The 22,907-nt window shown below is 39.4% G+C and overlaps 1 protein-coding gene across 1 annotated transcript in view; it reads left to right on the top strand.

Annotated features, from left to right (window-relative positions):
- The window catches only part of syne1a (spectrin repeat containing, nuclear envelope 1a), a 198,191-nt gene that overhangs the window by 99,452 nt on the left and 75,832 nt on the right, over nt 1-22,907 (top strand). Inside the window, exons 69-86 of the mRNA XM_088325643.1 lie at nt 3,540-3,866; nt 5,724-5,876; nt 6,025-6,192; nt 6,829-7,005; nt 9,590-9,736; nt 9,799-9,924; nt 10,589-10,765; nt 10,855-11,120; nt 11,604-11,760; nt 11,819-12,217; nt 13,172-14,761; nt 16,147-16,472; nt 16,552-16,696; nt 16,774-16,992; nt 18,768-19,021; nt 20,840-21,005; nt 21,070-21,225; nt 22,748-22,900. Of these exons, the coding sequence (XP_088181769.1) occupies nt 3,540-3,866; nt 5,724-5,876; nt 6,025-6,192; nt 6,829-7,005; nt 9,590-9,736; nt 9,799-9,924; nt 10,589-10,765; nt 10,855-11,120; nt 11,604-11,760; nt 11,819-12,217; nt 13,172-14,761; nt 16,147-16,472; nt 16,552-16,696; nt 16,774-16,992; nt 18,768-19,021; nt 20,840-21,005; nt 21,070-21,225; nt 22,748-22,900 (5,106 nt within the window). The remainder of the gene's footprint in view (nt 1-3,539; nt 3,867-5,723; nt 5,877-6,024; nt 6,193-6,828; nt 7,006-9,589; nt 9,737-9,798; nt 9,925-10,588; nt 10,766-10,854; nt 11,121-11,603; nt 11,761-11,818; nt 12,218-13,171; nt 14,762-16,146; nt 16,473-16,551; nt 16,697-16,773; nt 16,993-18,767; nt 19,022-20,839; nt 21,006-21,069; nt 21,226-22,747; nt 22,901-22,907) is intronic.

The raw sequence follows: 22,907 nt of genomic DNA, 5'->3' as shown, positions 1-22,907 counted from the left end.
ATACAGCACTGTTGTGAGAATTATTTTGATTTCAGGCAGCACGGTGGGGCAGTGGTTAGCGCGTGCTCGGCAGCGTTCTGAGGTCACGAGATCGAACCTCCTGTGTGGAGTTTGCATGTTCTCCCCGTACTTGAGTGGGTTTCCAAAAACATTCCAAAAACATGCGTTTCAGGTTAATTGACTGGTCCAAATTGTCCCTAGGTGTGAGTGAGTGAGCGAATTGTCCCTGTGTGCCATGCGACTGGCTGGCAAGCAGTTTAGGGTGTCCCCTGCTCACTGCCCGAATATAGCTGGGATGGGCTCCAGCACCCTCGCGACCCTACTGAGGATAAGCGGTGCAGATAATGGATTGTGACATATTGATTTCGTATTAGCAAATGATGGGCAAGGCATACACTTAGATTTTTGTAATAAATATTTTTAATTTGTTATCAACCTTTTTTGGAGAATAATTAAACTTTTTATGTGAAATGGGTATTCTCTTGTGGGCAGCACGACGGCGCGGTGGTTAGCGTGTGTGCGGCACAGTCCTGAGGTCATGGGTTCAAATCCAGTTACCAACCTTCCTGTGCGGAGTTTGCATGTTCTCCTCGTGCTTGCGTGGGTTTCCTCTGGGCACTGCGGTTCCCTCCCACATTCCAAAAACATGCACGTCAGGTTAATTGGCCGGTCCAAATTGTCCCTAGGTGTGAATGAGCGAGCGAATTGTCTGTCCCTGTGTGCCCTGCGACTGGCTGGCAACCAGTTCAAGGTGTCCCCTGCCCACTGCCCGAAGATGGCTGGGTTGGGTTCCAGCACCCCCGCGATCCTACTGAGGATAAGCGGTACAGATAATGGATGGATGGATGGGTATTCTCTTCATTTAGGCATCTTTGTCTTTTTTTTCCAGTGTTTTCCTTTTCTACCCACTCATGTAAGCTGCGGGCCACTGCTCGCCGCTAGCCACTATTGTTTGGTGCTCCAGGTTCAAAAAAATAGTTGATTTTTATTTATATATTTTCGAAAATTTTACATTTTTAATAACTGTAACTCTATTTGAAATTCTGCCAACCTTAATGTAGAATAAATCATTTACAATAACCAAATTTACACTACTTGAGATAATTCAGGATTGTATGGATCCTTGGAAAAATGAAAGGCAACCTCTGGTGATGTGCCAGTAACAATACAAGATTTTGGTATCCGGATACCGCTCCCAAAAAAGAAATATACAAAATGAATAGACAAATAACAATCTGGTTGAATTGGCACACATTAATTCCACTTTTAGTATTTATGTGCTGGTTTTTTACTGTATAATAACTCCCTTGTAAAATAAGAATAGCATATCAGAATAATGTAATTTATTTATTTTACTTTTTTGGAGTGGGGTTTGAAATTGTATGTACTTCTCGTATCTCGTACACACACAAATATATACGTCTTGTTTCTGGACATCTAAACTCTTACATAGATAATATTAATTTCAGTATTCAGGTTATTGATGAAAACAAGCACAATGAAAATGAATGGCAGGAATATCGGCCAGTGCACAGTCACTCATATTTAATGTTCAGCAGCCTGGAATAAATCAGTTGTGGATCCTAAACGCACCATATGGACTGAGGAATGTATGGTAGAGGTGGGTGTGGGGTTTAAGGGCACCATCATCTGCAGGTTAAGAAAAAAATGGAGACGGCCAAAGTGACCTTAACTGTCAATTATGCTCTTGTTTCTTGTTCGGGTTGTGGTTTTATTAAAGCAAAGCATGTGTGGGTTGTCTCATTAAGGCCGTATTGAGGTAGGTCACCGGGAAGACGGCGGGGTCTTGTCACGTTGCCGTTGTGGACGTGCACGGGCAGGCACATCATGTCGTTAACACATATAAATGGAAATACCTAGTAGTTCGGTTCTCCGCTTCGGCGGTAATGGAACCATGATGAAAGCTAGATGGCGCCCCATCGAGTTTGCGTTACCCTGGAAACCCCTGTAGGGCCTTCTTCATTTATAATAGGCTCCTCCTTCTGTATTATTCAACCACGCTTTCTACTGGATACCTTCACGTCTCAAATGTCTTGGTCTAGCATCTTCAGAGCTGTGTGAAGCAAAGCAATTTCACTTCCCGAGAGTGCTCAGCAAAACCTCCTGGAATAGATGTTCCTGGTGTCCTGTGGAGAGCATACTGGTATACAGTATCAGGGTGTTGTGTGCTGGGAGCACGGGAGTAGACAGCAGAACCTTACAGAGGGTCATGAACACAGACCTGGAAATCATGGGCAACTCTCTGTCCAGTCTGGAGGACATTGCGAGCAGATAGGAGAACCTCACAGGGAGTCATCAACACAGCCTGGAACTCACTTTAGCTCAGAGGCCACACGGTAGAACATGCACTCTTTCGGGGGCTGGTCTTGTAATTTAACTGGATAAAACGTGTGCCTTTGCTGTAAGGTTAAATTTAATTTAATTAAATTATGATTGTGAAACAAGTATTGATTTTTTTTTCACCAATATAGTTTTTCCTGCACTACAATTTAATTTCTTAATATTTTTGTCAAAAAAACTATTGAATTCATTTACCTTACAGTTTATTTAACTCAAGGAAACTCATACAAACTGGAAAGGGATAAAAATAGCACATAAACACAAATTTAAGTACAATTTTTTAAAATCTTTTAAGGTCTGCTTTTTATTTTGAATGAAAATCTTAGGATGAATTCGGGAACTTGGATGCTTTAAATATTCCCTTGTTAAAAAATGGTAGTTTTGTATTATTGTTATAATGAATCATTGGAGTGGCGCTTAACTTCCAGTGGACATATTTAAAACTGCAGGTCATTGTTAGATAAGATGTGGCTCATTTTTTTCTAATAGCATTTTTTTCGTGGGCCAAATTAAATATATTGGCGACCTGATCCAGCCAGAGGACCATATGTTTGACACCCTCAGCCTAAAACAAAATGGTATGCTCTCTGGCCATTGTTGAATAGACAGAAAAACCTTATAGAGAGGCATCAACACAAAAATAATGGGCTGCTCTCAGCCCAGTCTGGAGGACATTGTTTGCAGAGAAGAGAACATAAAAGACGGTCATTGAAAAATCCTAGAAAACCATTAGCTTCTCTCTGCCTAATTTGTAGAAATTTTCCAGCAGAAAGAAGAACTTTCCAGAGAGTGACATCCCAGAAAAGCATTTGTTGCTCTCTGCTCATTTTAGAGGACATTTCCATCAGATACAAGAACCTTCTAGAGAGTAATCAACACAGCCCAGAAAATCATGAGCTGCTCTCTGCCCAGTCTGTGGAATATTGTTGACAACATTATAAGACGGTTTCTTCCACAAAGCCATCCCCATCCTCAACAAGCACACGCGAGTGTAAAAAATGATCTCGCCTATGTATAGTATACAATATATTAATATTTTATTTCTTGATCCTTATTTTTGCAATTGATTCTGCCTGTTTAAATACTATTCTATTATAAAAGGTGCACGTTTTCACTTTTACGACGTTATCAAACTGGCAACCTCAAAATTCCTAAGATGTTCCACACTCCATTTCCAGATTCTGCAAGGAGATCTCCATCACGGGCACAGCTTCCTGAAGTCCCTCAGGGAGCGGGCAGAGCGAGCCGCCGACGTCCTGAACGAGTCCGGTGCAGAGAAGCTTGGCGTGGAGGTGGAGGCCCGTCTTTCCCAGCTGGAAGAGCTGGCAGGCTGGCTGAGGACCGAACACAGCTTCCTGGAGCGCGCCTCACTTCTAGCTAAGGAATTCCAGGAGCGCTACAAGGCTCAGGCCCAGTGGCTGGCGGAGACTAAGACCTCACTGAGTTCGCCACCAGAGCCCAAGGCCGAGCTTTACCAGAGGAGGGCACAGCTGGCCAAATACAAGGTAAAATGGTGGATTTCTTGAGTTTCTTTTTTAATTCAGAAAGTAGGATATATTCCCAACTTGTTTGAAGTCTAACTTTAATGAGCCTCAGTGGTTGACAGCGCAGGAAGGCGTTGTAAAATCCGGTAATTCATGGTCTTGTTGCCATGGCACTTTTATTGTTGTTCAATCGCCGTGTAAATAAATATTCTGTGTTCTTTTTCTCTCTTGTTTTACCGGTTTGAGCAGGTAACTTTTCTCACACTTTGTAGGATGAATGGCTCATGGGGCCTGCTTAGATTATTTTAATGAATGAAGATTGTGGGAAACGTAGTCAGTCTGTCATCATGTTTACTGTACATGTTTCCTGACATTTGTTTCTAGGTGTTTTTTTGGGGGGGGGGGGAAACTGTGTGTTTGTACAAGAAATGTAAAAATTACCATGGAAATATTGTTTAAAAAATTGCTTATTTTACACTACAAAAATACAATCTGACCCCACTAGCAGACAACCTTACTAATTTATGGTGTAGTTTTTCTTGTTTTAAGATATGTACCTTGTTTTTTTAGTTTTGCATATTTTAGTTATGTTTTTTGTTCTGTGGCTACAGGTAATGTTTCTTAAAATGAGCAAAAATATCCACCATTTCCTAGATGAGGTAAATTTTATTGCGCTGAGGAAATGTATTCCTTATTTCATAAAAATCTTGAAATATTAAATGTAACTCTGGCAATAGGGTTGGATTTTGTTGTCTTTGCAGTGTCCAAGTAACAAGATACTTGCTACACTGCTAGAACAAATTCTTACCATACTGGTATGCATTAGGGTAATTCCAGGTATATTTTTATTATTTCAAGACTTTTTTTTTCTTGTTATTCACATACAATATTGTCATGAACCGGAACTGGAGAAGAACCCAAATGCGTGACGTTTCACACACAAGCCTTTTATTTTACGGGAAATGGGGAGTCATGCACGTAAGGAAGTAGTCTGGCGTGGAATGACAGAAAGCGAGAGATCGACGAGATTGATACCACTTGCCCGAGCAGATATCGGACAGATGGGGTCGATACCGGACAGGACGGGACAGACAGGATTGATATTAAAACAGGAGATCGAAATTAAACAGGACAAACTAGACGGGAACAAAAACTAGATAGAATAATAAACAGGACAAAAATTGACGGGAACGATACCGGACAGGGAACGCAGGCAGGAAATGGGACAGAGTCAAAACCCACGTCTTGCAGGGCAGAGGTACGTTGACGGACTGTCTAAAGGTGAGTGAGGGTACTGAGCTCAAATAGAAGGGAAGCCAATCTGTCAACGAGCCGCAGCTGGCGCCAATTGGGCGCCATGGCAACCGTGACAAATATAAAAAAATCCTTGCGATAAGAAAAAGTATCTTATCTAGCAGTTCTCGTTTTATTGTTCTTGTTTTAAGGAAATATTTAGGATAATATCTAGCAGTAAATAGAGTATTTTTCTTGTTTTAAAAATATTTTCCGCTTAGATTTGGAAAAAAAGAATAATCAAAAATGATCCTACCAGCTTCTAGACAAGATTTATATGTCTGTTAATAATATTAATGCCTTTTTTAAACAAAAATACAATATTAATATTAATTAAAAATAGAAAAATCACACCAAAAATGAGTGAAATTTTCTCTCAATTAGGTAGGGTTTTTTTTGGCTGTGTACTAAGGCAGTGTCGCAATATAAACATATTTTGGGCAGTTTAGAATGCCTTGTCATTGCACACAAATGTGCGCAGGAAAATGAAAATATACATTTACGTTCCATGTCGATGCTTACGTGTTTCCTTCCTTTGGGTTTTCTTTATTAAAACACAGTTATCCTGTTTTGTCTGCCCTCCAGGCTCTCCTGCAGACGGTTCAGTCCCATGACGGCTCCATCAAGTCGGTGATGGAGAAAGGGAATGGTCTGCTAGCGTCCGTCCATTACCCATCCGTTCGAGATAAAATAAATAGACTGCAAAAGGACTACGCTGACCTTTGCGGCATGGCCACGGTATATCAAAGAATGAAACTGATTATTGCAGAGAAACATGACGACTATTGACGTCTGTAGCTGTCAATGGTAGTGATGGAGACAAGGACCGTTGATATTTGTACGGATTAATAGCAGTGAAACAAATAATCTGGATCGTGCTTTTTAGGCTCGGGTGGCACACTTGGAGACGCAGGTAAGGGAACAAGAAGCCTACCACAAGGAGCTCCAGGAGGCAGAGCGCTGGTTGCTTCAGATGTCAAGCAGGATGGTGACCCCTGATCCCAGCGTGAGCCGCAGCCTGGAAGCAGCCACTCAGCAACTAGCCAGACACAAGGTGACCACCAAGTCAAGTCATGTTTATTTGTATGGCCCTTACTCACAAGACGTGGTGAAGGAAATGCTGAAGGAAGCATTACCAGGCAAATATGGAGACCTAATGAGACAATTACTTCTTCTATCCACTTTTTTCCACATATCCTAGGTCAGGTCCCATGGATACCCAGACCCCTCTATCCCCAGCCACTTTGTCTATCTTACCTGACGGGATCCCAATGCATTCCCAGGCTAAATTAGATGAATAGGGGGACATTTTGTCCATCCATCTTTTTTCACATATCGTGGTTCAGGTTGCAGGAATACCTAGACCTCCCTATCCCCAACCACTCTGTCCAGATTATCCGAGCGGATGCAAAAACGTTCCCAGGCAGGCTTAAAGACGTCTCTCCTTTGTGTTCTGGGTTGTCCCTGCTTCCTCTTGCTGGTGGGACATGCCCAGAACACATTCTGAGGGATGCGTCCAGGAGGCATCCTAACCAGATTATTATTGGATCTTAACCTGAGCTACTCTACCAGCTAATGAAAAATATATGTAGACAGTATACATACTTTAATCTATTTTTTAATATATATATATATATATATATATATATATATATATATATATATATATGTCCTTGTTTTCCATCTGCAGGCGATCATGGAAGAGATTGCGGGCTTTGAGGATCGCCTGGTAGGATTGAAGCAGCTTGGGGACCACTTAGTGCAGGACTGCGACGAGCACGTGCAGAACCGGCTGAGGCAGCAGGTCCACGCTCACCAGCAAGGGACCAAAGATAGCTACTCTGCCATCTGCAGCACGGCACAGCGGGTACGTGACCTGTTTCCACGTACTAAAACAGTCAATAATAGGAATTAAGTTGACATGAATCACAATGGTACCATTATTTTTTTGCAGAGTAATAGGTTACAAAATTTGTGAAACCTGCCAGTTGAAAATATGTACAGTATTTATATACATGTAAATATATTTTTAAAATATATATCAATTCATTTATTTAGTGATACGAGAGATTGGGAATAGTGCGTCTAGAACTATAATTAGCTTTGTGTTATTGTTGCTGTTGTTATATCATAACTATTTTTATTAATAGTATTACAATTGTTGTTATATAGTTGGTGTGTTTAATAGGGAAGATGAAGGGGTAGGGAATATAAGCATTTGCTTCTTACTACCAGTTTTCGAATATATTATGTAATATTAATTTGTTGTTGAGCTATTGTTTTTGTTCTGTTTTTATTTTAATGTTCGAATAAAGTTTTCATTCATTCATTCATTCATTTATTAAAAAAAATTTCTTTAATTGTTAAAATTGTCAAGGCGGGCAACGTAACTATTGAAAACAAAAAATCTAAATAAGTAAACATACTGTATTTTTCCCTTTGTTTGTTAAAACAATTAATAAAAATAACACTGTAAATGATTTTAAATTTTACAACAACATAATCTGATAATTTAGATAATTTCAACTATTTTTTCTCTAACTTTTTAACAATTTCCTGTGGCTCTATACATGTCAAATAAGGCCACACATGCAGAGTCACGCTCGGCTAACATCAACCTCATTCAGAGGAGACGCCAAAACTAGCACTTAATCCTAACTCGATATGACAACCAAATCGTCTCTTAGCGGCACCAGCACGGAGGAACACGGTGGTGCCCAAACCAAGACCCCACAGCCAAAGGCACCAACTCAATCTGTGCATATTAATCCCCACATATCCTCTGTCACCTCCACAGTTTTCATACTAATCCAGCTCCACTTTACCCGTTTTGGCATCTTAGGCTCCCTCATCGTTACTGACCTCCCGAGTCGCCATTTTTTCTTCTTCAACGCCAATCTGGCATTGTTTGATCCAGCCCCACTGCTGGCGTCTCCTCAATTTGTAACCCACCCCCCAAATGTTTTATCTGCCAAATGCGCTTTCGACGTAAGCTCTAATATCCTGCCTGCCACTTGCCATCGTGCCAGCTTTAGAGCTTTTGCCAAAAAACTCCAGGCAATGTGCCAGTACGTCTTTTTCTCCTTGACGTTTTTTTTTCTTTCTTTGAGAATTAACGCTGTCAATCAGATATGGGTTTATCGGATATGGACGCCTCTGCATTCAACACCTGTCATGCACTGTAGACCCCTGGGATATTACATCTATCCGTATTGAGATGGGGATAGCCAGGTGATTTTTCGCATGGCGGGGGATATAATCTATCTATCAATATATCAGAGCGGCAGTAGCTCAGGAGGTAGAGCGCTCCTCTTGGGATCAAGGGATCCCAGTTCGAATCCCGGCTTGTCCGTGTTACATGTCGAAGTGTCCTTGGGTAAGACACTGAACCCCTAATACCCCCAATAAGCAGGTTAGCGTCTTACATGGCTGCAATACAAGGCCGCTATTGGGAAATGTGAAGCACACTGTAAAGCGCTTTGGGAAGTCATTGACTTGAAAAGCGCTATATAAATGCAGATCATTTCATTTCATTTCATCAAAGCCATATCCCTCTAATGGGAGGTGATTAAGAAGACACGCATTCACCAAACATTCATTCTACTTCGCTCTTCCCTACCTGACACCGAACATTAAGCCCACTGCACAACAAGGGGTAAGTTTCTGTGTCGTGCAACACTTCATCAGCACAGAGGCCCCCACAGCGCACACAGGCTTACCATCTCCACATCATATGCACTCTCTCACTTATCAACAAAGCCACACCTTCCTTAGCTCTCCCTGTACTCACGCCATACACTCTGCCTACCACATCGCCAAAACACCTCACCACTCCCTCTCAACTTAGTTTCATTCAATGCAATGACGTCCAAGTTTCTTCTCAGAAACAAACTTCCAGTCTCACCTCTCTTACTCTCAATCGTACTTCAACCATGCACATCCAGCACCCCAAGTCTTAGGGTGGTTGAGGGCATCCCTCTTCCATCCCCTGTGAGTTCTTGACTCCTTCTAGGAGATTGATAAAGAGGAGGGGATTCTCAGAACCCACTCTTCATTTACATTGTATTAATCTTTTTGCTTCTCCCTTTAGCATCACTGCACATTTTGGAACCCAAAATTGAAGACATTAGAGTTTGACACACGAGATTTTGAACTTAACAAAGACAAAAAAATGGAGGTAGTTCAGCCTATCACCATATGATTGATGCAGTGACGCCAACCAACAGTAAACCAGATTTTTATATGATGTTGATCAATAGCAGACAGGCATTTTAGAGACATAACTCATACATACCTACAATGTCGGTATTTTGTACGTTTTGGGCTTGGTAAATGATTTATTTATTTTTTTTAGGGACACTGTTACCCGTGCGTCTACTGTACAATTATTTGTGGTAATGTAATGTTCTTTTTTTGTTGCCTATTTGAGTATGTCTTGAAATACTTTGTAGGTATATCAAAGCTTGGACAATGAGCTTCAAAGACACATAAGTCACCAAGACACCTTGCAGCAGTGCAAGACTTGGCTGACGACCTCCTCCCGGGTACCAGAACCTCCTGCAGTGACCCCTGTTGGACTGGAGGAGGCACTGCAACAGGTAATTGACATATAAAAGACCGTAATGAGTCAATTTGTGAGATATTTGATTTGCTTTTTCAGGTGAAGCAGGAGAGAACCCTCCGGGAGCAGGCCAGCACTTACCTTCAGTTAGTATGCTCCTCTTGTGACCTCTCCCTTCTTGCTGTGCAGGAGGTAGCTTCAGCCATACAGGAGGTCAAACTTCAGGTTTGTGGCATTCATATGTCAACAGAATATTTTAGGGGGGGTGGAAGGACGTTCGAGTTAGTATATGATCATATTTATACAACCAATACCTGTGTTGGTTATTCTTGTCCTTTTTATCTTGTGTCTTTTTTATTTGCATTTGTAATATTTTTATTTTTATATTTTTATTGGTTTATCTTTTTATTATATATATATTTTTATGATAAGTCGTCAAACAGTACCCGTAAACTAATTTTATTATGGAAAAAAAGGGTATTTCTTATGTTTTTTTCAACCCATAATTTTTCAGATTTTTGGCTGCCCTTTGCGCTAATTATCAATAAAAAGTATTTTAGCTTCAAAAGGATTCCAGGTTCCCCTGCTATAGACTGATTCATATATTGAAAAAAAGTTCCCTTATTTGTTTATTATTTATTATTTTTGTAATGTTGGGGTTGTTTTTTTTAAATTTTATCTTATTTATTCAACATATTTAAAAATGTCAAACTATACTTGTAAGCATATTTTTACTGTGGGTAAAATAGTTTTTTGTCTGATCTTTTCATTATTTTTTCATTTATTTATTTTATTTTTCCTTTTTTGAACCGATGTATATGTTTGTGTGATTTCGTTGTTTTTCTATTTTCTATTTTTCCTTTTTTATTGTTTCTGTTTTTCTGAAAAGATGGAGGAGCGTATGCTGCTCTGTGAGGAGGTTGCCGAGAGGTGGAGAGCCGTCGAGGACCACAAAGCTAATCTGGAGATACGACTTAGAGAGGCTGAACATCAACTCGAAAACCTCATCAGGTGTCCGGCAGAACTTGAGCCCAGAATTGCACAGAACCAGCTGGACAAAGCACAGGTTTGCATTTTCGAAAATGTTTTAGAGTAAAAAGAACAAAAACATTAAATTGAACGTCAAATTAAACATTGTCAATGTTTTTTTTCAAGGAGTTCCTCCAGCAGGTGAGGGAAAGGCAACTGGAGGTTAGCCGCTTGAATGAGGCAGTGGATCAGCTGACGGGGGGACGGGAATCAAACCTGGTGGGTGAAGCGAGGAAACTGCGCATGATCTGGATCGAAGTGGGCCAGCGTGCCGAGGAACTGGAGGCGGAGCGAGGAGAGGACATGCAACGCAGCGGCGAGTACCAGGAAAGCGTGTCCGCCGTTGAAGAGCTTTTCCATCAAGTGTCCAGGGAGTGGGACTATCTTGCCAGGTATCCACAATCTTTCTTATATTTTACTAATTTGTAATTTTATACACGCGTATTAAGAACCCTTCATAAGTGCAAATTGATTGGGATGACTACACTGCAAAAGATAAAAGCTTGTTCCTTCAGCATCAAATATTGCTCCTTTTAACTACTTTATGTTTGATTAATATTCATTTGTATTTTATTTATTATTTATTTTTTTTAATTTTACTTTTATTACATTTTCATTTAGTATTTATATGTATATATATATTTGTATTTTTTAATTTTACTTTTATTACATTTTCATTTAGTATTTCTTTTATTTGATTTGATTTTTATTTGTTTTATTTTTATTTTATTGTTATTTTGAAATTATAAAAAAAAAATGCTTGCCCATTACAAAAATATTTAAACATTACCTAATCCAACAATATTAAAAAACAACTTTACCTCCTTAAAAAAACCGTTTATAGTAATCTAACAATGCTTTTTGTTGCAAAACAGGGCTGACACTGAAAGTACAAGGGAGCATGTGGAAGCTTTGAGAAAGTTGTCTAGCGATCTTGCAGAACAACGGCTTTTACTGGAAGATCTCCGGGAGCAGAAACAAGCCATCCTTCCTCGAATAGGCCTGCTGGACAAGGAACTGGTCAAACAACAGGTAACATTTCTCCAACTAGATCAAATTTTTATGGCATTAAAAACTTTCTGTTCTTCAGGTGGCTCATCTTGAACAACGCTGGACCCAGCTGGAGTCTTTAATCCAGAAGAAAATCCAAGACTCCTCGCAATTGCTAGAAGATCTGACCCGGGTGGAATCCCAGCTGAAGGATGCCCGTGAGTGGGTGGAAGAGCAACAGCCTGCTCTCACTTCGGTGCTGAAGACCAGCCCACCTCCTGACCTGGCCCAGAGCTTTTTGTTCGACCACCTGAGTGTTTGCGTGGAGCTGGAGACCAGGCAGCAGCTTCTGTCCCAAGCGGTGGGCGAGGCGCAGGCCGTGCTACACAGGTTGGGCTTGAGTGAGAGGAAATGCCTTCAGGAGCTAGTCCAACAAGCCCAGGCTGAAGTGGACTCATTGGAGGCTCAGGTCTCCCAAAGGAGGAAGTACCTATGCAAGGTCAATTGATAGATTTTGTTTTTGTCTACTATACTTTTGATAATGCACTCCTTAAAGCCTGGCATTGTATACAAAGGAAAAAGGTACAGTCAAGTTATGTTAATTTGATTAGCCCTTAATCACAAAAAGTCTCAAAGAGCTGTACAGACTACATTACAGCATCCCCGGATCTGAAATCTACATTAGGGCAAGGAAAATCTCAAAAACCTTGGCATGAGGAAAATTAATAAACTTCAGAAGGGGCCACGCACAAGGTAATCCTCTTGACCAGGCCGCAATGGAAGTTGCAAGGGCATCAACAGATTATTGTAATAAATTTGTCATACATTTTCCTGGTGAAATTCAGCTTGTTTTTTTTTTAATTTAAAATATATATTTTTTACTAAGGTAAGAAAAATAATATGAAAAATAAATGAAAATAAAAAAAATAAAAAAAAAATAGCTAAGTTGTACTATTCTTTTCTTAATTTACAAGAAAAAAATATTTGTGCTTTACTATAAAAACTATATATAAAAAGCTATTTGGAGTAACTTAATGGATAGATAAATAGTCAATTCCTTTTTCTGCTTGAACAGAAGAAGACAAAAAAAAAAAAAATATATATATATATATATATATATATATATGAAACAAAATATGTAACAAAAAGAAATAAACAAAAATGAAGCAAAAATAACACAAAAAGTTAAGTATTTTGTTTTTTAAGGGCTATACAAAAAATGTGACTTGACCCGACATCACTTTTAAAATAAAGAAATCAATTTGATTCTTTATTTTGAAAACTGAATCAATTGTAAATAAAATAAGTAATATTTCTGCCATTTTCTTAATTCAGTACAGTTGTTTTGCATATTTGGCTTTTTTTTTTTGTTATTTTCTTATATTTTTAGCATTTCCTGTAGCACAATAGACAATGTTTCACGATGCATTGACACACACTCCTCTTTTTCTAGGCTTTTACAGAGAGAACTCAGTTCCTTCAAGGTCTTAGCCGAGCACTTTCATGGGTGGAACAACAAGAGGGCAAGGCCCTGATAGATGACCATATTGCGCTCCTCCCCGAAGACCTGACAAAACAGCTTGCGGCTTGTCGGAGCATCCATAACGGTTTCCGGGCTTACCAGAGAGAATTAGCATCGCTCTGGGTTCAAGGTCGGGAACTTGAGAAGGACGCCACGGACAAGGAACGAAACGAAACCCTGGCCAAACTTCAAGAGCTCCAGGTGACCTTTGAGATGGCCCTCCTCCGAACCAACCAGCGTGTCACAATCTTGGAAAAAGCACTCACCTCCAGGAAGTACTTCCAGGTGGACCTTAATAAAACTTGCTGCTGGCTCCAAAGAGCAGAATCTGTGGCCTTCCCTGAAATCAACCTCGGCGACATTGAGGACAATTCTGATTTACAGGAGCATTTGTCTACCTTTCAAAAAGTCCTGGAAGAAGCTTCAGAGCATGAGAACCTCCTCCTAATCGTACAGCGGATTGGCCAGGAGATTCTCCCAACCCTCAATGAGATTGACCACTGTTACCTGGACGAGCGACTCAACGCCCTCCCGCAGCAGTACAACAGCATCATGGCCTTGGCCAAAGAGAAAAAAGACCGGCTGCAGCAAATTATTCTAGACCGGAAGGAATTCAGCACTTTCTTTGAGGCGACTCGAAGCACCGTGGAGAAACTTCAGGAGCAGTTTGACAATCTGGAGAAGAAGACTATCAGTACGAATGAAGAGCTTGTTTTCTTTGTGGATGACTATCACAACTTAGCTGAAGCTTTGAAGGAAATAAGTGGTGCAGTTAGAGAAGTTCATTGTAAAAATGAGTCATTGCTCTGTTTGGGCCACAAGTATCGAGCCGAGGAGACTCAGGAGTTGATTCACCTTCACAACTCCTTGAAAAGTAAAACAAAAAAGACTCTTAAAGATCTAAATGAGGCTTCTAAGACATTAGATGAGCATCACAAGCTTCTAAAGAACTTTGATCAGGAATTGGAGTCTGCCAAAGACAATTTGAACACTCTTAAATCCAACAAACAAATAAATGTCTTGGATAAAATGTCTTCACTTTACGCCTTACTTCGAGTTCTGGATGGCCTTTCCTCACAGGCTTGTCACCAACTAACGGACACTCGCCTTTTAAGGTTCTTCACCTTAGAGGAAATGCAAGCTTGTCTTCAAACATCTTATTCTTTATGCACTGATACTGAACACTGCATTGAAGAAATCCAAAAAGACACCACACAATGCAGAGATTTCAGAGAAGATATGGAAAATATGAAAAAATGGCTGACCTCTGTTAAGATCATTGTGATGAAACCTCTGACCTTATTAGAAACCAAACTTGAGGAGATGCAAAAGAAAGAGCGTGTAGTAAAAATCATGGGAAAGGAGGTGGAGAGTAAACTGAAGGTGATGGATTCCTTGTTTATTGGAGAGGAACAAAGATATCGCAGCAAAAGGGAGACTGTTCCAGAGCATGTGGAGCAGGAACTAAAGGAGCTGAGGATGCTGGGAACTGAAGTCCAAAAGGAAATTATTAACAAACAGGTAAGTTTCTTCAACCTCTTGTATTTTGTACTGTAGACACTCGGGATATGGCTTGAATACATTCAGAGGTGGGGGATCGCAAACTGAAATCGCTGTTTTGCGTGGAATAGAAACTGATAGTAATGCGTAGCTCATTTGTTGTTGATTTTTTTTTAATGTTGTATAATAAGTGGGAAGAAAAATTCCCACAGTAAGGCACAGCCGCCATATCTATGTATATAGATTATTTCACATTTACAAATACATCTAACACTTCAAAAAGGACGTTTTAAGAAAAAAGTATATACACTGCACGTATACTCAAAGCATGACAGATCATTTTTCTCATATGTGTCCAGAACCAGAACAGGATCAGGACCCAAACGCGCTACGTTACTCACACAAGCCTTTTATTTTACGGGAAGTGGGGAGTCATGCAAGTTAGGCTCCAGTCTGGCGTGAAGGAACATCATACAAATTGATGAAAGTTTACCAGTTACATGCTGAAATTCTTTCAATTAAGAACATTTCTATTCCATAATGTATTTTCATGATTGATCATGAAAAAATGTTAGGAAGCCAGAGGAAAACTGGAATGAAAACTGGAGAGAATAATAAACAGGACAAAAATAGTTGGGAACGAAACTTGAAACTGATATTAAACAGGACCAAAAAAAAACGGGAACAATACCGGACAGGGAATACTAACAGGAAAACAGGACCGAGGAAAAATGCACTGAGCTTAAGTAGACGGAAAGCCAATATGTCAATGAGCCGCAGCTGGCGCCACACCGGCGGGGCCAATTGGGCGCCAGGGCAACCATGACAATATGTCTTATTTTTACTGTATATACAGTATAATGTGAGTTTCTTGTAAAATAACAATATTAATATAGATGCTATAGGATAGACAATAATTCAAATCGAAAATTTGTCTGACCAGTTTATGAAGAAAAATACTCAGGTCAAGTCAAGTCATTTTTATTTGTATAGCCCTTATTCACAAAGAGTCTCAAAGGGCTGCACAGGTTATTACGCAGACTATTTTTCAGACTATTATTACACGATCCCCTGATCTCATAATAAAGAGAATGTATTATTGTTTGCTATTATACAGTTTTTTCTTGTTCATCTCAAAAAATAAGAAAAATGATGACATTTTTTCATAAGGAAAATAATACTTGAAATCAGTACATTTTTATTTAGATTTTGGGGGGGTATTTAACTATGTTCTTTTCTTGTGAACAGTTTACTAAATAATTTGATTTTGCTCAGTATAAGGATAGATTTTCTTATTTACAATAGTTGATAATATAAATAAATATCAAAAATACAAAAAATATCACTTTCATTTTGTAATTTTGCAAAAAAAAAAAAAAAGGGGATATAATTTATTTCTATTGCAGGTGGCCCTGTCCGAAGCTCTCAGTCTGCTCCAAAGGCGTCACTCATCCCTGCAGTGCCTGCAGAAATGTCTGGAATGTGCTGCTCATTTCCTCCTGAAACCACCCACAAGTGTGGAACTTGAAGACTGGGCAGACTGTCAATCGAACCTGGAAGAAATAAGCTCCCACGAGAAGAACCTTACTAATATTTTAGAGGAAATGACGACTTTGGAAGCCCTTGTGGACGCTCGGACCATGAGCCAACTCAGAGAGGAAGTCAGAGCTGCTCAACTGAAGAGCAAGGACATTAGAAAGCAGATGGAGGCCTGCAGAGAAGTTCACAAAAAGTACGGATTTATTCACCTGATATTTTTCCCGGATGCTCTATATAGTGCGGTCAGCAAGTGTTATTTTAATTTTTCCTAGATGTTCCTCTCTCTGGGCCTCATTCCAAAACGAAAGCGAGAGGCTCGCAGAACAGATGAACGACGCTGAGTGCAAGATGGCCGAGTTCACCACGGCTCGAGCTGACAGTCTCCAGCAGGCTGAAGAGAAGTGTGACAAATATAAAGTGGGAAACGCACATTTAACAGATATGAAGCGTTATCTCCCACGCATTCAAGAAAGTTTCTTTGCTGTGTTCCGTAGGCTTTGGCAACTCAGGCAGACATGCAAGAGGTGGCCCTCAATGCTTTGAAGGAAAAGGCGGTCGAGTTAGAGCGGCTTCTTGCAAAGTCCGACTTGGTTGTGGTCAATCGTGTGATCTGCTCACTGTTGCAACGATGGAGCAGGCTTCACAGTGTGGCGAGGGCGCAGGAGAGGGCGCTGGAGGACACGGCGAGCGAATGGAGGAACTTCAATGAGAAGGTAAGGAGGCAGCACACAATTTTTTTTTGAATTTGTGCAATAGAAAGTAAAAGGAATGAGTGGAGAGGTGTTGTAAAAGGATAGTGGCACCTGTATGATGCGGCAGGGGTAAACCAGTGAAAGCTGTCGGGCCCTTCTGTTGAACAGAAGTGTGTTGTGTCACCCTAACCTGAGTGACATGGCCGCTTTCTTTTGTCCCATTTCATCTGGAGGGACGAAAGCATGACCAACTTAGGTGCCGAGGTGCCCAACTTGTTTGGATGTTTGGGCATTTGGGTTGGCCATGGTCCAGAAAATTTTGTCTGTGTTTTTTTTGCCATTTTTTTCCCTTTTTTTTTTTCTTTTTCTTTACTTTTATTTTATTTGTTATTGTATGTGTTTGTCTTGCTGTCGGTTATCCCACTTGAGGGATATGACCAAGGTAGATAGATAGATGTCTAGATAGATAGATAAATGGATAGATAGATAGATGGATGGATGGATAGATGGATGATTTTTTTTTTTTTTGCAAAAAATAAAAAATGCCCCATAAGCAGAAACAATCTCATAAAAATAAATTGTATAATAGAGAATTAATACTTTTATGACCGAGAAATTATATTAGAAAAACAAATTTGAAATAAAATGTAAAAGAAATAATAATTAATTAGAAATAAAAATCATTTCTTTTTTAACATTGTAGTATAATTTCATCAAAAGGGCTTTAAAAACTTAGATTGATTTCTGCTGATTTAAATAAGTTGTGTTTGAAATATTTAATTATTTTTTGCTGGCTTATTTAGTTACATTTTTTAAAATCAGAGCAAATATAAATGTAATTTCCGTTAATTTTAATTATTTTTATTTCTTAAAATGAGAGGAATACGACTGGCTGGCAGCTAATTCAGGGTGTCCCCTGCCCACTGCCTGAAGGTGGCTGGGATGGGCCCCTACTGAGGATAAGTGGTGTAGAAGATGGATGGATGGATGGATGGAAAATGAGAAGAAATATAACTTTTCTGCTCCTTTTGATTAATGTTTTTCTTCATAAAATTTCTGCTCCTTTTAATTTTTGTCTTAACACTTTTTATGATTATTTTTTATTTTACCCCCAAAACAAATACAAATATAAGATAATTGACCTTTTTTAAAATTTTTACCAGTTAAATGACAAAACTATAACTTAGAATATTATTTTTATTTTTTAAAAAGAATGCAAAAAAGGAATGAAAATATAAGATAAAATAGTTGGATGTCGTAAAACAAGAAAAATAGATTAAGATTTTGTACCAATGGAGAAAACAAGCACATGGTGGACTTATGAATATTACCTGACCTAATATTCTTTCTTTTTATTCCATTTTTTTCTATTAAGATTTATATGTCACTTTATCCTGGAGTTCCACGTCCAATTTTATTCTTAACAATGTTCACTATGTTGTTTTCGATGATGGTAAATACAATTCTAATTGTAATATGTGTTGGTTGTGAAAACATGAAGCCACAACCAAAGCAAAGCCTGAGTCCTAATTTGTACATGAGCAGTTCTAAACTTTCCTCGTTTACTCCCGGTTTGGGTCAGACAATCCTAAATCGATTCCTGGCCTGTGATGTAATTCTGGGCTAGCCGCCAGTTGTTTCGTGTCATGTAGCCTCAATTCCGAGCTCATTCACCATCTTTGAAGAATTCCCACAAAGCTCTATTGTGCCTAAAAGGGAAATGAGGTCAAACTGAGGGGACAGCCACTTCCTGACATGTGGCACTTCTTTCTTGTTCCTGGCTTTGTTTTCCTCAGATGGAAAAAGTTCGCTCCGTTTCTGCTGACCTCCACAACCGTATTCCAGACGGCACTGTGGAAAAAGCAGCCACCAGGGCGGCGCTGCAGACCTTGCTGGAGTACCACGACTCTTTCATCCTGGAGGTGGAAAGAGAACTGTCCACTCTGGCTCTATTGTGGCTACACATCTCCAGCCTTGGAAGAGAAGAGGGGGACAAGAAGACTGACCAAGCGAGAAAAGAAATCAAGCATTTGCAGGAACAATATGATAGGTGGGTGATTAACGCCGCTGAAATTCCACATTTTTATTTGTCTTAATAGGAAAGTGTGTGTTATTTATCACCTTCTAATGGTATAAAAAACCTTTATTTATAATCTTGCTGGTACAGCTACCCAACCGCTTTGCGAAATGCTGGGCAAAAAAAATCAGAAGACAAATCATGTTATTTCATGGTCACTTTGAGTCTCCATAGTTTGTACTTTTCGCTTGTACTACAGGGACATCTAGTAGTCAAAAAATACACACTCTCCCTTTGAAGCTCATAAATATAATTTATTCCCATTCTAACAACATACTTTATGTCATACTCCGACAAAGAAAAAGATAAATACATCAAAAAATTGAACCTTAAATTACATAAAGACAAGTTCCAGTAATATGAAAATTCTCTACACTGAAATGTTTTAGAACAGTGTAATATTTAGCACCCCCTAGTGGTATGAAACAGTTATGGGTACAAAAAAGCTCGCAAAAGGCTGGGCAATAAATGAAAAAAAATTCCCGTAGTTTCTACTTTGCCTTGTGCTTTGTAGCACTAGGTTGCAGTTACACTACACAGTACAGCGACGTCTAGTGGTCAAATGATACACACTCTCCCTTTAATGCTCATGAATGTGAATTATCTGTCATCGCAACACACTTTACAGCCCATTCCCTGAGAAAAACAAAAACAAAGCTCAACTTGATGGTATTTTTAAAGATTTTTTCTTCTTACCCATTAAATGAGAAACAAATATGCATGTATCACACATAAGCATGCATATGTTTAAATACTAGTAGGTTGAGGTATTTGCATTTATTTGACATAACCCTCAGGTCCCTCTCCTCACATGGTTAGTCTGTGCCTTGCTATAACTATAGTTAATTTGTTTTTGTTTTTTAAAATTTTATTTAGGTTTTATTTCATTTAAACCATTGTGTGTGTCTATATTTGGTGTTCAGGGTTGGATGGAGAAAAATGGAGGGGGACTTTATTTTCTTAATGTTCATAGAATGTTTTTTCAAGCACTTTGAGTTGCAATTCGTTGCCTGAAAAGTACTATACAAATACATTTTGAATGGATTCGATTTGATCACGTGAACCTCACCGAGAGGAAGTTGTTATAATTGTGGGCCATCTTGCTGCCACGAGTACCAAAGCAAAAAAGCTTGCGACGTCAGGAACCGTAACCGGATCAGGACCCAAATGTGTGACGTTTCTCACACAAGCCTTTTATTTTACGGGAAATGGGGAGGCATGCACGTTAGGCAGCAGTCTGGCAAGAAATAATAAGAAGCCAGAGGCCGAGGAGATCGATACCAATTGCCCGAGCAGATATCGGACAGATGGGATGGTTACCGGACAGGACGGGACGGAAAATATTGATAATGAAACAGGATATCGAAAATAAACAGGACAAACTAGACGGGAACAAAAAATGGAGAGAATAATAAACAGGACAAAAATAAACAGGAACAATACTGGACAGGGAATACCAACGGGAAACAGGACCGAGTCAAAACCCACATCTTGCGGGGCAGAAGTTAGTTGACAGACTGACAAAGGAAGAATGAGAGCACTGAGCTTAAATAGACGGAAAGCCAATCTTTCAATGAGCCACAGGGGTGGGGACAATTGGGTGCCATGGCAACTGTGACATGTGAAGTATTGAGCAAAAGAAACGAGAAGAAAAAATATGCGGTTCGGTCACTTTGAGTTTCCGTCGTTTGTATTCATCCGTGTGCCTTTCAGCACTCATTTTCGGTTGCGCGACACAATAGAGCGACATCTAGCGGTCAAATAATAAACACTATCTTCTGTCTTTTTAAGGCTCGTGTCCCAGGTTCGAAGCAGCAGGTTGCAAGTGCAACAAGAATTGAGAGAACGAGAAGATGTGGAGAGGGAGTTAGGTCTCGTCAAAGGTTGGATTCAAGACACTCGAGGCCTGCTCCTGAGTCCCACCGCCGACCTGGACACACTACTCCAAGAGTTGGAGGTGAGCATTAATGTCGACGCAGCACATCCGAAGGAGGAGAAAACCAAGTTCAATTCCTGTGCAGACGGCGCACGGCGGGGTGGTCAGCAGGCGGCAGAGCGTGGAGCGCATGGCGGAGACACAGCAGTCCAAGTACCAAGACCTGCAAGCTGGTTTACCTTCGGAGCTCAGCATGCAGCTGGCGGAGGTGACTCTGGCTCTGGGTTCGGCTGAAGACCAGGTGAGTGTCCGGCTCCACCGAGAAACTCTGAATGTGACTTTGCAGTCATATTAAATTGAATACTTAAATACTATTTTACCACTGCAAAAAGTCCAGTTAGTAAGATAAAGATATCTCTAAGCAAACTTTTCTTTTTCCATTGATAGATAATTTTTCACATTTTATATGTATATTTTAATTTATTTACTTTTTTGGGGGGGAGAATAAGGGAAATATTTTTTTCAAATGAAAAGCAGTAAAAAAAATATTTCCTGCAATTATGTTTTTTATTGTATGTTATTTTATATATCTATGTATCTGCTTTCATTGTCATGAACCAAAACAGGATCAGGACCCAAATGCGTGACATTCTCACACAAGCCTTTTATTTTACGGGAAATGGGGAGTCATGTACGCTAGGCAGCGGTCTTGCGTGGGAAGACAGGAAGCCAGAGACCGACGAGATCGATACAAATTGTCCGAGCAAGTCAAGTCAAGTCATTTTTATATGTATAGCCCTTAATCACAAAGAGTCTCAAAGGGCTTCACAGGTTATTACACAGACTATTTTTTCAGACTATTTTTACACCATCCCCTGATCTGGGCATGAGGGCAAGGGCAACATGAGGGCAAGGAAAAACTCAAAAACCTCAAAATGAGGAAAATGAAGATGAGCAGATATCGGACAGATGGGGTCGATACCAGACAGGACGGGACAGACAGGGTTGATATTGAAACAGGCCATCAAAATTAAACAGGACAAACTAGATGGGAACGAAAACTGGAAAGAATAAATAAACAAGACAAAAATAGACGGGAACAATACCAAACAGAAAATACCAACAGGGAACAGAACCCACGTCTCGTTGACGGGCTGACAGCGGAAAAATGAGAGCAGCAAGCTTAAAAAGACGGAAAGCCAATATGTCAATGAGCCACAGCTGGCGCCACACGGGCTGGGCCAATTGGGCACCATGGTAACTGTGACATTTATATTTTTAAATTTAAACATTTACCATTTCATAGTTATATTATTGTTACCTTTTTTAATGTATTTTTTAGAGCAATATAAGTAATATACATTAAAAAAATATATTTTTCTGAAATATGTTTGGAAAATAGGGTCAATAACTTGAAATATGAAAAATAACTATATTAGTTTTCAATTTATTTTAACAATTTTTTTAGATAGAAAATAAAAATTATTTTAGTAGAAATGTAAAAGTAAAAAAATAATACAAAAATGTAGGGACATTTTACTCAAAAACAGTTATTTTACTGTATTTTTCTTTATTTTTGCAATGAAATTGGATTTTATCGAAAAGAAGAATTAAATGAGAAAAATAATACTCAAAATTAAGTTAATTAAAATTATCAGTCACGTTGTAGCCAACAATAGTATGATTTTTTTCTTATTTTGTTTGAAAAATATTTTTATATTTTTGTAATTTTAGTCTTTCCTTTATTGTGTTTACTAGTATACATTCCTGTCTATATTTTTCATTGCTTATAACCAAAATATTTGTGATGTCATCCCTGCCAGGTCCAAGCCAGAGAACGTGAGGTGCAGCAGACCCGAGATGTGAAAGAGGACTTCAGCTGCAGGCTGAAGGACATCGAAGCCAAACTGAAGACTATCACTTTGAAATTGGAGATCAAGGCCGCCAGTCTGGAGGAAGCCAAAGAAGACAACGGGGTAATCG

The sequence above is a fragment of the Urocampus carinirostris genome, chromosome 20 (genome assembly GCF_059441175.1).
Source record: "Urocampus carinirostris isolate Australia breed hairy pipefish chromosome 20, RoL_Ucar_1.0, whole genome shotgun sequence".
NCBI classification, from domain to species: Eukaryota; Metazoa; Chordata; class Actinopteri; order Syngnathiformes; family Syngnathidae; genus Urocampus; species Urocampus carinirostris.
This window is presented reverse-complemented; position numbering and strand designations above follow the sequence as displayed.